This window comes from Aethalodelphis obliquidens, unplaced genomic scaffold (genome assembly GCF_003676395.1).
Source record: "Aethalodelphis obliquidens isolate GAN/ISIS:26980383/991018 unplaced genomic scaffold, ASM367639v1 scaffold53, whole genome shotgun sequence".
Taxonomy (NCBI): domain Eukaryota; kingdom Metazoa; phylum Chordata; class Mammalia; order Artiodactyla; family Delphinidae; genus Aethalodelphis; species Aethalodelphis obliquidens.
This window is the reverse complement of record NW_020837997.1, coordinates 14,244,320-14,260,549: the sequence shown is the minus strand read 5'-3', so window position 1 is coordinate 14,260,549 and position 16,230 is coordinate 14,244,320. Positions and strand designations below refer to the sequence as shown.

General features: G+C 60.6%; 1 protein-coding gene across 10 annotated transcripts; it reads right to left on the bottom strand.

Annotated features, from left to right (window-relative positions):
* Window positions 1–49: 49 nt before the first annotated feature.
* Window positions 50–9,803, bottom strand: RNF126 (ring finger protein 126). 10 transcript variants are annotated; one of them, XM_027085923.1, is made up of 10 exons: window positions 7,541–8,394; window positions 6,057–6,128; window positions 3,247–3,305; window positions 2,938–3,001; window positions 2,275–2,749; window positions 1,750–1,818; window positions 1,606–1,675; window positions 1,057–1,150; window positions 817–932; window positions 50–736 (listed from the first exon to the last, which is right to left on the bottom strand). In XM_027085923.1, exons 1-10 carry the CDS (start codon window positions 7,728–7,730, stop codon window positions 590–592), a joined length of 1,356 nt encoding a protein of 451 aa, XP_026941724.1. In that variant the 5' UTR covers window positions 7,731–8,394; the 3' UTR covers window positions 50–589. The 10 variants fall into 10 exon arrangements, with proteins under 10 accessions (XP_026941724.1, XP_026941726.1, XP_026941727.1 ...); XM_027085925.1 differs by having other exon boundaries at window positions 6,501–8,393; XM_027085926.1 differs by lacking the exons at window positions 6,057–6,128; window positions 7,541–8,394 and adding an exon at window positions 9,610–9,803 and having other exon boundaries at window positions 2,931–3,001.
* Between the last annotated feature and the right edge of the window lie 6,427 nt (window positions 9,804–16,230).

The window sequence follows — 16,230 nt, the reverse complement described above, 5'->3', positions numbered from 1 at the left end:
GGCTGCGCCCCCCGACGCACACAAGTAACACGCCAACCACCTGCTTTTCTTTCTAAGTAGATGTATTTTTAAATAGCTTTCAAGATACACATATTTTCTCCTTTAAAAAACGTCTGTCAGAGCAGTTTCGTCCTTGTTTTGCTGGTCATCCTGGTGGTCCCGGGGCCCCGAGCTTGGAGTGGGGCGCAACGGCCTGTCCACGCGGTTGGGACCCCAGCCGAGCGACTCCACCCTGTCTCTCCACAGATCATGCAGGGCCGCGAGTGAGCTCAAACGTCCATTTATTTCAAAGCAGTAATAATTTAAAATTATAAAAACCTTTCTGCCGTCGAACACGTAGAGGGTGAGGTCAGAGACAAACAGGAAGGGAGTCAGACGCCCCAGGCGGCATGTGCCTAGCCTGGCCCGCCCGGCCCTGGGGAGGCCGGGCTCCCTCAGCAGCCGGGAGGGGCGGGTCCTCCAAGCCTGTGCCGCGGGGGGGGGGGCCCCGGCGGCACTGCAGTCCGTGGGCGCGAGGGGTGCGGGAGTCCGCGGCATCCGCAGTCCCGACCCGCAGCCCGGTGCTCGCCCTGGGGGTCGGCTGGGACGCTCAGGAGCTGCTGGCTGGGTTCTCGTTACCGGGCGAGCTGGAGGAGGACGACGAGGAGGAGGAGAAGCTCACGCCCGCCAGGCCCGGGGGGTCGGTGGCCGTGTTCTGTCCTGTGAGGCTCTTTCGGCAGACGGGGCAGCTGTCGTGCTTTGTGGGAACAGAGGGGAGAGGGGAGCTGTTCAGAGGTGGGCGGGGCGGGGAGGGTCCCGGGCCGGCCCGCCGCTCACCTGCTCCAGCCAGGGCACGATGCAGCCGTCGTGGAAGAGGTGGTTGCAGGGCAGCTGCCGCACGCGCTCGCCCAACCCGTAGTCGTCCTTGCACACGGGGCACTCCAGCCCGGAGCCTGTGGGAGCGGGCAGGCCATGGGGCTCTCGGGGGCTTCTCTGCAGCCCCCGCCAGAGGTGTCCCAGGGGATGGAGGGCACACTGGCCTCCGGACCACTGAGAAGGCTGGGCACAGGCGCGTACCTACGTGCTCCTCGGTCACGGGGATGGTGGGGAGGGCCTGGATTTTCTCTTTGTCTGCGGGTGGGGGACCCGTGTTTTCAAACTGATTGAGGAGCTGAAACACAAGAGGCCAGAGTGCCGGGAGCTTGTTGGCGGGCGGGCAGGGCCCTCGCCCCACGGGGCTCTGAAATGCAAGGCTGGGTTACCTGCAAAAGCACCGAGGCCCCGTTTGTCCTGGCCCGACCCCCTCAGGGGTCAGAGGTCAGCTGCCCCCAGGAGGCCCAGCCCCGGGCTTCTGCCCACTCTTCTCATCTAGTGAGCGTCACTTCACAGCCGGGGCCGGCAGGCACCTCCCACGGCCGAGGCACCTCCCCAAATCCTCGCGCGGCTACAACCAGGGGACCAGGCGCCAGTGACAAAAATGCTCAGTGGAAGGCCCCAAGGTGGTCACGTCCCCACCTCACAAGTGCCACCAGGGACGCGGACGTGGGAGACGACACCCCGTCCTCCAGGGAGCACGGGCCTATAAAGTCGTCGTGCCCAGTGCCAGCCCCAGGGAGGCCCCTGTACCTGCGTGATGATCGCATCCAGGCCGTTGGCCCCCCAGGCGTAGTCCATTGGGTTTGAATGCAGGACGCCCCTGGGCAAAGAAGTCTGGGGTTCAAGTGGCAGAGGGGCCGGACAGGGCACAGGAGGACCCCCCCACCTACTCACCAGGGGCCCAGGCCCAGGTTGGGGATGGTGGCCGGGGTGATGATGCCGTTGACCAGCTGCTGGATGATCCTGGAACAGAGCAGCCAGGCCCAAGGTTAGCGCCCTCCCAGGGAGGGACCGGCATCAAGGGGCTGGCTTTTCAACTGGTAATAATAAGAACCAAACACGAAAGGCGCCCAAAGGCAGTGTCTCCTTGAGGGCTGCATGGCACCTGTCAATGCACGACTGCATCCAACTCTCATTTTGCAACCTGGGGAAAGCACCGTGGGGGATCCCAGGGGCTTGAGGAACCATGGGATCAGCCCGGCTGTTCGCGGCGGCCCTGAAACGTGCCGGCTGAGGTCACAGTGAGCCAAGGCTGTGTCCTGAGCTGGACAGGCCTCGGCCTACCTGCAGTCAAGTTCCATCTACAAAGACCCACGAAAGCTCAGCCCCGACTCCTGCAGGGCTGGGACGGGCCTACTAGGTCCTCCTGTCCTCATGACCCCGCACGCGGGAGGAGCAGGGACACCGGACACCGCATACCACTGCTCGCCTGCACCCGGGACGGCTCGTCTGGGCGTGGACCAGCGCATCTCAGCAGATGAAGATGCCCATGGGGCGGAGGCCCCTCTGAGAAGGACGACTGGGGGCGGGGGCGGTGGGGGAGGGCAGGCAGGCAGGCAGTGGGCACACAGCTCCTCGGGCCAGCCGGACCCACCGGGGAACTGCCCTGCCCAGGGGACAGCCCCTGAGCCAGCACCCACACCTCCGTGCCCACAGAACCTCCTGGAAGGATAGCTGGCTGCTCTGCCTGAGCGGGGTGGGGCGGGCTCGAAGCCCCGAGCGTCCCGCCCGCGGCCGCCCCCGGGCCCCCTCACCCTTCCAGCGTGGGGACGCCTTCGTGCCGGCCGGTGGTCCGCCTCGCGGTGAGGCGGGCGCGGGGCTGCCGGGCGCCGTACCGGTGCCGGGAGTGCTGCTCTCTCTCCCGCCGGCTCTCGGGGTCCCTGCCGTCGTCGGCCTGTGCCCCGGGGGGGAAGGTGGGAATCTCGAAGCTGTCATCAAAGATGCCGAAAGCAAAGTGCCCGTAGCCCTGCGGCAGCGTGAACAGGGGCTGGTCCACGTTCTGCGGAGAGGAGGGCCGTGACCGCGTGGATGGGGGCGCGGAGGGGGCGGGGGCAGGGAGAGAGGCCACTGCTCACCGCTCACCTCGAACGGCTGCCGGCTCTGGTCCGTGGGGGCTGTGGAGGGGGCCGAGCCATTCTCTGCACTCCTGGGAGGACAGGCGCCGTCAGCAGTGGGACAAAAGCAGGACCCCCCCTACCCATGGGCCTCAGGCCGCCTTCCACAGCCCCTGCCCAGGGCCCGAGGCAGGAGGCTGAGGAACCTAAGGGCGGAGGTCCAGCCCAACCCCCACCCAGGTCCAGCCGCTGGCCCTCGTCACGGCCCCCCCGTCCCCCCTACGAGGTTCGGCCAGCGCACCCTCGGGCCAGGGGTCTGTGCCGGGGGCAGCCTTACCTGGTCTCTTCTGGAAGCTCCTCGATAAAGCCAGACTCGCATCTTGGGCAGATGTAATCCTGCAGGAGGAGAGGGCAGCGAGCGTGATCTCTGGGCTGTGGTAGGGCCAGCATGGGCGTCATCTCAAGGCCCTGGGTGTGAACCCGCCAGGTCCGGCCGGGCCGCCCCGGGCAGGGCTGGCGCACAGACGCCCTTGCCCTTGGCTACGGCCTCCGATGCTCCCCTCGCAGGTGGCCTCCTCGACCTCCCATGTCCCCGAGTCCATCAGCCGGTGCTCCCCACAGTGACAGAAGTCACAGTTTCAGGGCCTCCAGTCAGCCGCATCCATCAACAAGCTAGTTGACGTGGGTTCAGCAAACTCTCCCAACTTGGGGGACACGAGAGTGTTCTGTGACACCCTCACCCACACTCGCACAAAAAGGAGGGCGGGGAGAGTGACTAGCGGGGCTCCAGGACTATCTGGGCCTCGGAGCAGATCTGCTCCCAGGAAGGTGGCCACCAAGGGCGGGAGGCACCACCCAGGCAGAGGGACCGGCCTGCGGAACATTCTGGCAGCCCCAGCATGCAGCCCATGACACCAGGCTGGAGCTCGACTCCATCCACACCGGCTACCTGCCCTCCCAGCCCTTGCTTTCCCCAGGCCGGACAGCCAGCGGGCAGAGACCATGATGTTCCAAGGCAGCGGAGAGGGGGACCTGCCCCAGGGACGGCAAGACGTCTGAGCACCAAAGCCGCCACTCTGGCCCAGAACCGGGCCCAGGCCACACGTGTCCCAAAGCCACGCAAACAGGGCGCTGAGCCGCGAGCGTGAGGTCCTTCCACCCGAGGCCAGCCGCGTACCCACGGGGAGAGGCGCGGTTCCTGGGGGCAGAGGGCACCGCTGGCCTTGCCACCCTCCGCGGGGTGCAGCGGGCACGGCCCACCCTGCGGACGGCGGGACCATCACGGTGCATACCGTGTCCCCCCACGTGCCCCGCTCCAGAAAGCAAAGGAAGGTCGAGGATCAGAGGACGCTGTCTGAGCCACGGGGAGGGCGGCTGGAGCTGCACAGGTGATGGGAACTTGTATCCAGAATACCTACAGAACTCTCACAATTCAACAACGAAAAGACAAACACCCTGGTTAAAAAACGGCCAGACAGAATGGCAGTGTGATGAACTGGAAGATCGGGATTGACATACGTACACTAACATGTATAAAATGGATAACTGATACGAACCTGCTGCATAAAAAAATAAAAATAAAATTCAAAACTTCAAAACAAACACAAAAACCGGACAGAGGATCAGAACAGACGTTTCTCCCAAGATAGACAAGTGGCAACAAGCCAAGAACAGACACACAACACAGGCAACAGGGAAACGCAACCCGAAACCAGCAGGACACACTTCACACCTGCCCTGGACGGCTGGACCCACAAAGCCAACAGGGACCAGTGCGGGGAGGAGCTGGAGGAATCGGAGCCCCTACATGGCCGGTGGGGGCGTGAAACGGGGCAGCGTCCTCGGAAAACAGCCACAGTCACCCCACGACCCTGATTCCACAGCCAGGTGCCCACCAGAGGCAACGGAGACGCACGTCCACAGCAGCCAAAGGTGGACACAACCTAAGTGTCCACCAGCGGATGACGGACAAACACCACATGGTCCCTCCACACACGGGAGCATCACGGCCACGTAAAGGGGTGAAGCCTCGACACTCACTACCACGTGGATGGACCCTGACAACAGGATGCTCAGTGAGAGAAGCCAGACACAGAAGGACACACAGTGTGTGATCCATTGATGGGAAACGTCCAGAACAGGCCAATCCACAGACACAGAGAGTGGACTAGTGGTTGTCAGGGGCCGTGGTGACAGCTGATGGGCACAGGGCTTCTGTTTGGGGTGATGGAATGTTCTGGACTTGGACAGAGGTGACTGCTGGCTTCAGGACTCTGAGTGGACTGAACACACCAACGTGTATGCTTTAAGTGGGTGGTGTATCGCAATAATGCTGAGCCAGAAACAACAGGGATGGCAGTGCTCTGCCCTCCTGAGCAGGGGCGAGGGGCCCAGGGGAGGCTCCCCTACACAGTGAGTGGCCATGACAGTAGTCACTGGCGTGGGATTTCCAGGGCCGGCGGGGACATCACTCAGGGGCTCCTCCTAAGGCCCCCCAGCCAGCCCTCAACCTGTTGTTTATTTCAACGTTTCACAGGGTGCAAAACGTGGCCACAGGAGGCTTTGTGATGGGTGACCAGGGTTCTCACCCCCTCTGCCCAGCCCCCGGGGGGAGGGCAATGGACACAGGCAAACGTGGCTGCAGGTGAGTCTGTGGTGACCGAGGTTAGGAAGCTGGGAACCAGACGGCCCCTGAACACAAGCTCACAGGCAAGCTAGGACTCTGGCCTGCCCACACCACCAGGGTCTGATCTAGGTCAGCAGGCAGGTCCAGAACCTCACTGGAGCCTGGCAGAACCCCCGTGAGAAGCATCTCTCTCTCTCTCCTGGGGACCCTGCCTGCCCCAGGCCCGCACCCTGCCCCGGGGTGAGCCTGGAAGAGCCAGGGCGGGGCCGGCACCACACCCTGCTGGAGATCGGGCACCCCCTCTTCCACTCTTGAGGCTCGCCACTGCTCCTGGGTGCCTGAGAGCCTGTCACCTCGCCATTCTCTGGAGTCCCTGTGTCTCTCTGAGCCCAAGTGCTCCCCATCTCACCTTGCAGCCCCAGAACAACCCAGCCCGGCCACGCCCACTCCCAGCTCCGCCCATCTCTGGGCCTCTGCCATCCCCTGTCCCCTGTGTCCCCTCGATCCGAGCAGATATCTACCTGGCTTGCTCCCTCTTGGAAGCTGGGTCTGCTCAAACATCACCTCCCGGCTGCAAGCCTCGGTCTCCCCATCTGCAAATGGAGGGTGGCCTCAACCCCAGGCTCTGGAATCCGGCAGCCGCGGCTGTCCTGCAGCTCAGTGCTGGCTGTGGTCAGGCCCTGCTCTGCGCCCTCCATCCTTGGAGAGCCCCACGCCCTGAGACTGAGTGGCCTGGCTGAGCAGTGATCGCCCCGCACCCAGGGATTCAGGCAGGGCCCCGGGCTCTGCTCGCAGGCAGTGGGGAAGGCCCAGACCCTGATCTTCCAATGCTCTCCTCCAAGGGCGTGTCCCTGAGATTTTTATTACATCACTGTGTAATAAAAGCGGTGGAAACCCTGGGATGGAGTGCTCGCCCCCCACAGGGCAGGGCCTGTCTCCCTCGCAGAACCCTAGCTCGTGAGCACCTGTTCCTAGCCGAAGACTCCTCATCTTGAGGAGATGGCCGGCAAGAGGGCCATCCAGTCATCATCACCACGGCAACAGCCACCGACCGGCAGACGAGTGCTACAGTGCTACGTTTACTGAGCGTTTGCTCCCTGTGCTCAGCCAGCTGGGGCCCTCAGAGACAGGCCTCACCCTTCACGCGCCCTTTCACACCACGTGCAGACCCAGGGTGCCCGGCCAGGCGCGTGTGGTGAAGCCGGGGACGCTGAGGTGGGAGCTGGAGAGATGCTGGCCTCGGCGGGCCCAGGGCCCCCAGAAAAGGTTGGGGCGCAGAGCTGCGGGGGGTATGTGAGCTCAGGTCCAGATACAGACCTGACGAGACTCCCCACGCCCCTGCAGCCCCTCGTGCTCCCAGCCTGACCTCACCAGCCCACAGACCCCAGGGGCACCCCTCCTCAGATGTCACTGGGCCCACCCAGACCCCGTGGGCAAGTGCCCCTGCCCCACAGCACTCTCTTCTGCGTCTTAGCAGCTGCCACACAAAGCGCATTCACGCCCCTCTGTCCTCCCCAGCGTCTGTGAGCCCCACGCATGCTGCTGAATGCCGGGGTGCAGCACCGTCCCGGGGCCTCGCATCACCTGGGGCCCGCTAAGTGCCGGCAAGCGCCCATCGACGTGACACATGGGCCCACCCTGCCGGGGGTGCGCCTCACTTCAGCCTCCAACGGCGCCGGGAGGCTTGGAGGTGCAGCCGGGGAGCCCCACAGTGTGGCTCTGTCTGGCACCCCTCGTCCAGCCGCCCCTCCGGGGCTCAGCCCCCTGCTGCACCCCCAGACTCCCGCCCTGTGGGGCAGCCCTCATCTCTGGGCCCCTGGGTCTCAACTCCAGGCGCAGGGCTGAGCCTCCCTGGGCCTCGGCAGCAGCGGGGGAAATGGGCGCCCTCGGCAGCAGCACAGCACGCCGGGTGGGTGGGGGCCCAGCCTGCTCCCCAGCGGCTCTGTGTGGAGGACAAGGTGCGGGTGCACAAGGCTGGGGACACACACGGGCCTTCTCTCCTCACCCTGATGGCCCTCCGAGGCAGCTGCCAGGTCCTGTCCCCGTCCTCCGACCCTGCTCAGGGACACTTCTGAGAGGAAGACAGGGGTCATCCACAGGACAGCAGGCCTCAACAAGGCCACCCGTGGTGGTGGGCCAAACCCCAAACACCACCTGGTCCGCCCACCCGCGGGGCCCGCCCGCGGACGCCCCATGTCCACCTCGTCCCTGGTGCTCCCGTTTCCTGGGGGAATCGAGTCTGGGCCTGCGCACCTGCGCAGAGGCCTCCGGATCGGCCAGCCGGTCCGGTTCCTGCTCCCACACGCCCGCTCCAGGCAGGCACCAGCCCCTCCCCGGCTTCCCGGGCCCCCCCTGCCCACGCGTGCCCGTCAAGCACAGGGGTGCCCTCGCCAACCCGTCTGACAGGCGAGGAGACCGAGGCCCAGGGCGTCTGGGCTGCTGGGAGGAAGCCTGCGGGCAGAGGGCCGCGACAGCAGGTCAGGAGGAGCAGCTCAACACCAGCCAGCGTCTCACTGCACACCAACCTCGGGCCGGTTTCCCGTGAACAGAGGTCCGTGCTGGCGGGCGGCCGGGGCTGGGGGGCAGGGGTGGTGGTGGTGGCGGGGAGCGCAATTGCTGGTGGGGCACTTCCAACGTCACCACGTTAAGAGCCCACCTTCCTGCCCCCGAGAACACCAAGTGCGCCCCTTACTCATAAACAGACACCCACTCTACTGGGCCTCTTCCAATCCCGTCCCAAACTCCACGCCGGTCCCCTCCCTGCCATTATTTGCGCTTAACAGAATTTACCAAGTTCCCGATCAAATATTTGCCAATCGCTTGTTCAGCGTTGGCTCCTTATAAACTGGGAGGGCAAAGGTCATGGCTACCTTGTCACCACTGGATCCTGTGACTAGGAAAAACCTCGCTAGCCCAGTGACAGTCGGAAAAGATCAGGGTCCTTCGGGGCCAGGACCCGGGCCCCAGGCTGGCCCCAGGAGGGGAGGCCAAAACAGCTAGCAACACAGACTGCTCGGCCCCAGGCTTCCGATGGCTCTGGACAGGCCACTCTGGGGTAAGCCTGAGACCCAGGGCCTGTCCAGGGCTCACAACAGCTGCGAGGGGCTGCGTGCAGCTCCTCCAGGCTGGGGACTGTCCTGCGACCAGCCCCTTCCTGCCAGTCGAGGAAACCAGACCCATTGCTGGGGCGTGCAGGGAGCCGGAAGACGCAGAAGGAGGACTTCTTCCGGGACGCTGGAGTGGGGGAGTGGGGCAAGTCTCAGCTCCTCAAGTCTGCTCATGCACCCAGGGTTTCGATTTATGCACCCCCGCCAAGCCCCTTGCCTCTGGAAGCCACACCACCTCTACCCTTTCTCTCCTCCTGGGCCCAGGCACTCCTCTCCCCTCCAAACCCTGACTCTAGCTCAGTCTCCTCTGAAGCTGGGATTATGTCCACCAACTCCTCCTGCCTCCCCCAGGAAAGCCCACAGCTGCAAAGGCAGGACTAAGAGCCTGGCTCTAAAATCAACCAGGTGACCAAGGAGAGCTGGTACTCTATCAATCGTTGCCACCTGCAGCTCCTTCCCCTGGTCAACCGCACCGCCCGCTTCTTGCTCCCCGGGAGCTAGCCGAGCGGCAAATGCCGGGAGCGGGGCCGCCGTGCCTTCAGTCTTCCACCCGTGCAGCGGGGGAGGGTCGGCCGGGAGCTGGGGCACTGATCCCATCCTGGACCTACCGACTCGGAACTTCCGGGCTGAGAGGTCTGGAAACCGAGCCTTTCACGAGCAGCCCTCCCGCGGCCTCCACCCGGGCGAGGGCGCAGGGCCCACCTGGGTGCAGGCCCCCACCCCCGGGAGGCAGAAGAACGCAGGATTGGGCCGCCGTCGGGCCCCGGAGAGCGGCGACTCCCTCCCACGAGGCGGCCGCGGCGCCGACCGCGCTCGGGGCCGGCCCCGTTCCCTCCCGGCCGCCGGCCCAGCTGCGCCACCAGGGCCGCCCGCTTCCGGGCCCTCCGCGGGGACCTCAGTTTCCCCGTCCGAGCCAGCTCGCCTCAGGCTGAGGCAAAGGCCCCCGCCCGCCTGGCCTGGGCCTCACCGGCAGGCGCGGCACGATCTCGACCGAGCAGCAGTGACAGAAGTACCGTCCGGGCTGCGGTGACGCCTCGGCCATGGCCACCGCCGCCTCCTCCGCGCCGCCCGCCCCCCGCGCGGCACTCGCCGCCCGCCGCCGGCCGTTTGCTGCTCCCTCGCCGGCCGACGCTCCCGCGCACGCTCACGCAAGGCACGCAAGGCACGCACGGCGTGAGACAGGGAAGGGCGGCGGAAACGGAGCAGGCAACGCACGCGGCGGGCGGTGGCCCGGGCGACGGTGGCTGCCGAGGGGCAAACTAGGAGCGGGCGCAGGGCCGGGGCGGGGCCAGGCTGTGGGGATGGCAGGGGGGCGGGTCCTGAGGGGGCGAGGCCGAGTACCCTTGGCAAACCTGGATCAGGGCCCGGGGTGGGGTTGGGGGCGGGGCCGAAGGCTGCGGGAAAGGCCGAAGGCGGGTCTTGGGCGGGTCCGAGCCCCTCCTCTTCTACAAATCTACAAAGGTCCCCGCTTCCCTCATTATTGCTCTTATTGCCAAGTCCCACCTTTCTCTTACCTTTCTGTCCTCACTGTACCTGGGACGCTCTTGAGCGCTCTCACCTCCGGGCCTTTGCACTGGCTGTGCCCCTACCCGGTGCACCGTTCCCAAGACACCTGCGTGGCTTCCTAACCCACACGTTTCAAGTCTTTGCTCAAATGTCCATCTATTGAGGCGCCCTCCGCAATAGCACTCATTTCCGCCTGATAAACTGTAGGGTCAGCTCCACAACAGAAGGGATTTTTGTATCTTGTTCCCAGCTGGACTCAGAACAGTGCCTGGCACACAGGCAATCCATAAACATTCGTTGAATGCATACAGACAGGAGACCCATTCCTGAATCAAGGAGGGCTGCCCTCCCATGTCTCAGTGTGGCACATGGGATAAGAGAGTCTGAGGCCTGCCAGGTATGGCCTTGTTTCCATGATGTCTTCGGGTGAGAAGAGGGCAGAAAACCTAAACCCCCCAAAAAATTAATCAGCAGGCCAGGGTCATTTCTGAGGTTAGTTCTAGGCCAATCATGCACTTCTTTCTTTATCCACTCGACAAACTTTCATTGAGCTCCTGTAGTATGCCAGACCCTTTGCTGGGTGCAAGGACACAGCAGGGGCAATCACAGACTCAACAGGCAATAAAAGCGGTTTTCTGAAGTACTCCATGTCTGGAGGAGACAGAGCTGGTTGCAGATACCCTCCAGCCCCGTGAGGTTGAGCCGGAGGATGAGTCCCTAGAGTAGACTTGGTTCAGCCTGGGGAGACAGACAGGACTTCCCAGGGGAGAGGACATTGGAGCCAGGGCTTTGAAGAACGAATAGGAGTTGGTTGGAGTTGCGCTTCCTGCTGAAGGGAGCATTGGAGCACGAGTGTCAAGGAATTACAAATTGGAGCCTGTGTATAAACGATTTTGAATGTCAAGAGACTAGGAACAGGGACTTGTCTGCCAGCCACCATTTTGTACCCCTCAAGGCTCAGTGATTCCAAGCCATTCCTGCTCTGACCACCAGAGAGCGCCCCAACCCTGTTGCTGGGAAACCAGGCAACACCCACCCACCCCTGCCCCGCCCCCCAGATGGGCCTTTTGCCTCAGGCCGTTAATGCCTAGCCCTGGGCTTTTTTCGCACCGAAGACATATATTCATTCATTCATCCTAAAGAAGTTTGTTTTTTTAGTGTGGGTTTTCTTGTTTGTTTGTTTGTTTTGCCGCGCAGCTTGTGGAGTCTTAACTCCCCAACCAGGGATTGAACCCTGGGCCCTCGGCAGTGAGAGCACATAGTCCTAACCACTAGACTGCCAGGGCATTCCCCATCCTGCAGAATTTTATGAGGTACTGCCCAAGAGGCCTTGGAGTTAGCGGGCATGCGTTCAAATCCCACCAAGTCACACTGGCTCTGTGGTCCTGGGCAACTCGCTTAACCTCTCTGGGCAGGCGGCAGAAACTGCCTCTCAGGGTTGTGAGATTGGATTAGGCTTGGGGCACCTGTGGGTACCCAAAACACCTCCTCACTGGGCCCTGCTGCCTGCCCTGAGTTTATCTGCCCCTCTCCCACCCCTCCCCAGCCCAGTCTCATTGGCCCCCATGGGTAGGCCAATCTGTATCCCACCTCAGGGCATTTGCCTGGTCATGCCCTCTGCTGGGAGTGCCATTCCTACCTTCCCTTCTCTTTACCTGCTTCTCATGAGGCTGCCCCTACCCTATCCTGGGGGAGCCCACATCTCCTGCTGCACCAGGCTGCCCAGTGCCTTCTTCCCTCTCCCCCTGCCACGGCCACTCCTGGATCCAGGAGTTATCAGTGGTGTCTCCCAATATGTGAAGCCAATACCCTGCATATAGTAGGTGCTCAAAAGCACCTCAGCGCCAGGCCTGCACAGGGCGCTGGGGATACAGTGGGAACAAGAATATGGGGTTTTGTATATAATAAAACTAAGAGCTCAGGATGTGCCAGGCCTGAAGTTTAATCCTCACACAAGCACCATGATGTGGGAAAAATGAAGACTCCCATTTTACAGATGAGGAGACTGAGGCTCAAACATGGTCATATAGCAGACTCCACCATTGGACCTCTGGGTCTGGGCTACTTGCCCTGCTGGTCACCCTGGGACTGGGGCATTTGAATTCAAGAAATCGGGCCACTGTCTGCATGTGATCCAGTGTTCCTGAGGTTCTTGGGCCTCAGGCATCCATTTGTGACTGGTGGCCACCTTGCTGCTGCCACTGATGGGACAGACTTGTGAGGGGTGCCCTGGCCACCCCAGGGCTCTCTGATTGCGGGGTGCAGCGAGACACAGGTGCCTCCTGATGGGTTCTCAGCATTTTCTTGAAAAGTCTTTGAAAGTGGATTATGAGGTAACCCCTCAGGACAGAACCATGTCACACACACCCCCCGCCCAAGTCACTGACTTGGGTTCAAATCAAGCCTCTGGGAGGGACCTTTGGAGGCTTTGGAGCTGGAGAAAGCAGTGCTGTTACCCACCTTGCAGGCAGGCCACCGCTCCACCGAGCATTATTTCAACAGGTATGAGTACACTGCTATCTGCTCATGCATTTGGGGGTTTGCTTTCTATTCTTTTATTTAAATATTTTCTTATGTCCTTTTTTTCTTTATATTTGTTGGTTTGTGTTTTTTATTTCTATTTTTCATTTGCTTTTTAAAAATTAATTTATTTTTGGCTGCATTCGGTCTTCGTTGCTGCACGCGGACTTTCTCTAGTTGCGGCGAGCGGAGGCTACTCTGTTGTGGTGCGCAGGCCTCTCATTGCGGTGGCTTCTCTTGTTGCGGAGCACAGGCTCTAGGTGCGCGGGCTTCAGTAGTTGTGGCTCGCAGGCTCTAGAGTGCAAGCGCATGGGCTTAGTTGGTCCGCGGCATGTGGGATCTTCCCGGACCAGGGTGCGAACTTGTGTTCCCTGCATTGGCAGGCAGATTCGTAACCACTGCGCCACCAGGGAAGCCCCATTTGCTTTTTTGTTTGTTTGATTTTGATTTCTGTTGATACTTTTTGAGTTGTGCTTTTTCCTTTTTTTCACTTTTTTGGGGTTTTTTTTGCGGTACGCGGGCCTCTCACTGCTGTGGCCTCTCCCGTTGCGGAGCACAGGCTCCGGACGCGCAGGCTCAGCGGCCATGGCTCACGGGCCCAGCCGCTCCGCGGCATGTGGGATCCTCCCGGACCAGGGCATGAACCCGCATCCCCTGCATCGGCAGGCGGACTCTCAACCACTGCGCCACCAGGGAAGCCCCACTTTTTAATTCATATGTTTTAGTTTGTGGAATGGGTTTGTTTTTTAACTTTGTTTTTTATTTGTTGGTTTGGAGATATAAACACACACAGTAATTCCTCAGAGTTCTGTTCAAATGGCCTGACGTGGACCCCTGAGTCACCCATACCCAGACCAGGACCCAGGACCCTGCAGCCCCAGAACCTCCGATATTCCCCAAGCTATTCCCCAGGAGGGTAGTCACCATCATGTTAGATCAAACTTCCTTCATTTCTAGCTGCTCAAAGAATCTTTCAGGAATAAGCTGTCAGAACAGGGACGGGGAAGCCAGTGGGGAAGATGGATGCCTCCATTCTCTCTCTCCTGATGAATGTCCCTTGAGCGCTGCTCAAAAGTTGTTACTTTAAACAATTTCTAACTTGCAGAAAAGTTTCAAGAATAATACAAAGGGTATTATTGACCCGGGCGTCCTTGACCCAGACGCCCCAGTGGTTGACATTTTTTGCTCTCTCTCTGTGTCTGTGTGGAATTTCAGGCAACGTTACTGCCCCCACGCCCCTTTATCCCAAACACGACCAGGCGTACTTCCAAAAGCAGGCCTCTCTCTTACCTGAAACAGTAGCACGTTTACCAAATTGGGTAATCAGCTTTCAGGGCTTTACCAAGGCTGCCCCACACCCACACCCACCCCCGGAAAAGGGGGTGGGGCCCCTCCACCTCTCAGCCTGGCAGGGACAGAGACCACCATGCAATCCCTCAATCAAGATGCTGGTGGAGGATCGACTGTGAGCCAGGAGCAAGAACACAACCGGGATGCAGCAACAAATGTCTGCGAAACTAGCCACGCTCTCAACAATACTGAGCGCCGTGATGCGCAGAATAAAGGCCCCCAAATACGTCTGATTTCAGCTCCTGTCGGACTCCTGATCTCCCGAAGTAATAAATGTGTGCTATTTTCAGCAGCTAAATTTACGGCACTTTGTTAAAGCAGCAAACAGGAAACTCATACGTCAAGCTATACCGGGTCACCTCCAGACACAGTCCGCCTGGGCATTTGTGACTTTCCTTGAAACCCCACCCCCAACAGGCCATTGGCCAGTGCTGTATCACATGGTTGTGCCTGACAGCCCGTCAACTCTGTTCAACCAATCAGAATTCACCTCTGGGCTGAGGGCGGGCCCTACCTTCTGCCGCAAACGTGGCCGCCAGATTCCTGCGTAAAATCCCGTTGTCCGCTGTAGGGAAGGGGATGGGGTGGGGACATTCGGTGGTAACGTGGTAAAGTAGCTGCGGGAAGGGGCATGAATTGAGCAGGCTCAGAAGCAAGGGCTTCAAACCCAGACCGGCAAGCCTGGACTCCATCCAGGGGCTATGGGGAGCCATGGGTGGCGTTTGGAGCAGGGACCGTATGTACGATGGGGGCGTTATAATGCCCAGCTCTGTTCAGAGATCTCCCATGCTATCTACCATGGCCGAGTCTTCAGTGCTGCCTTGGTTATCATCATATGCCCCATTAGGGAACAAGCAAGGCCTTGCTTCCCACAGCCTGGAGCATTTCACGTCTAGTCCAAGGGCTGCAGATGCTAAGTTCATGTGGAGTCTATCACAAGCATTCTTCTGGCTTGAGTAATATGGGATCGGGTGACCCTGAGCGTTCCGGACCAGGCCACGCATGACCTGCGTCCTGGACGCAGTGGCACATCAGGGTGTGTGTGATTCCTACAGCCCCTGCAGAACCCGCTGCTCTGGATTCTAAAGGCTCCGCTTGAATAAAATGTAAACGGGCTTATTGTAAGCTGGTTTTGTCCACAGCAAGTGATAGAAACGCCTCTTAAACCAGCTTTATCTAATTGGGGAGGCGGAGTTCAGGCACAGCTGGATCCAGGACCTCCAAGAACAGCACAGGGCATTGCTGCTGCCTCTCTTGGCTCAGTGTCCCACTGCGCCGGCCTCTCCCTGGCCATTGGCAGGAGCCACCTGCAGCTCCAGGCTCACACCCCTCTAGCTCAGGCAAGAAGTGGGTGTCCCTTTCCCAGCAAAAGTCTCAGAGCTGACTCTTCCTGGTTTGCTGAATGTCCGATGATTCTAAGTGGTTGGGCCTTGGTTGGTGCCCACTCTTGGGGACATTTGAGCTGGGATTGCAGGAGATGATTTCCCAAAGGAAAATCTGGTGCTGGAACCGGAGCAGGGATGCCAGCCACAACCTGGGGGCTCACCCTGATTGCTCGGGGCTCAGCACATGGGTCCTGGAACCTTGCTTACCTGGTATTGGCTCCATTCCCGACCTTGTGGGGCTTTGTAACGCATCCACCCGAAAGTCACTTTCCTTCCTCCAGCCTCAGTTTCCCCCTTCTGTAAAATGGATGCCTGCCTTACAGCATTGTGGGGAACGGCAAAATACTTACCCATTCTTAATTAATAAGAATCTCTGCACCATATCATACCCCTACCATGCACCAGGCATTGTCCCTGGTGTGCTGGCTGAAATCTGCAGTACTAGGATCTGTGCCCATTTTACAGATGAGAGAATGGAGGCATGGAGATGTCACATGTGGCTTGGCCAGGGTGGCACAAACTGCACTGGGCTTCCACCAGATGCCTCCTTCTCCCTCCAGGCCTCAGTCACCTCCTTGGAAACCTTCCTGCTCCTAGGGTCTCTGTCCTGCGACCGTTTTCCACCAGGGTTCACTCCCTCGTTTGTCTCCAGCCAGGCAGGGACCACATCACTGCGACACTGAACCCCTTTGTATTAGCTGCTGTCACAAATCGACACAAACTTGGGGCCTTAAAACAACACAAATTTTTCTCTTCTAGTTCTGGAGGTCAGAAGTCCAACGTGGGTTTCTCTGAGCTAAAATCAAGGTACTGACAGAGCTGCATTC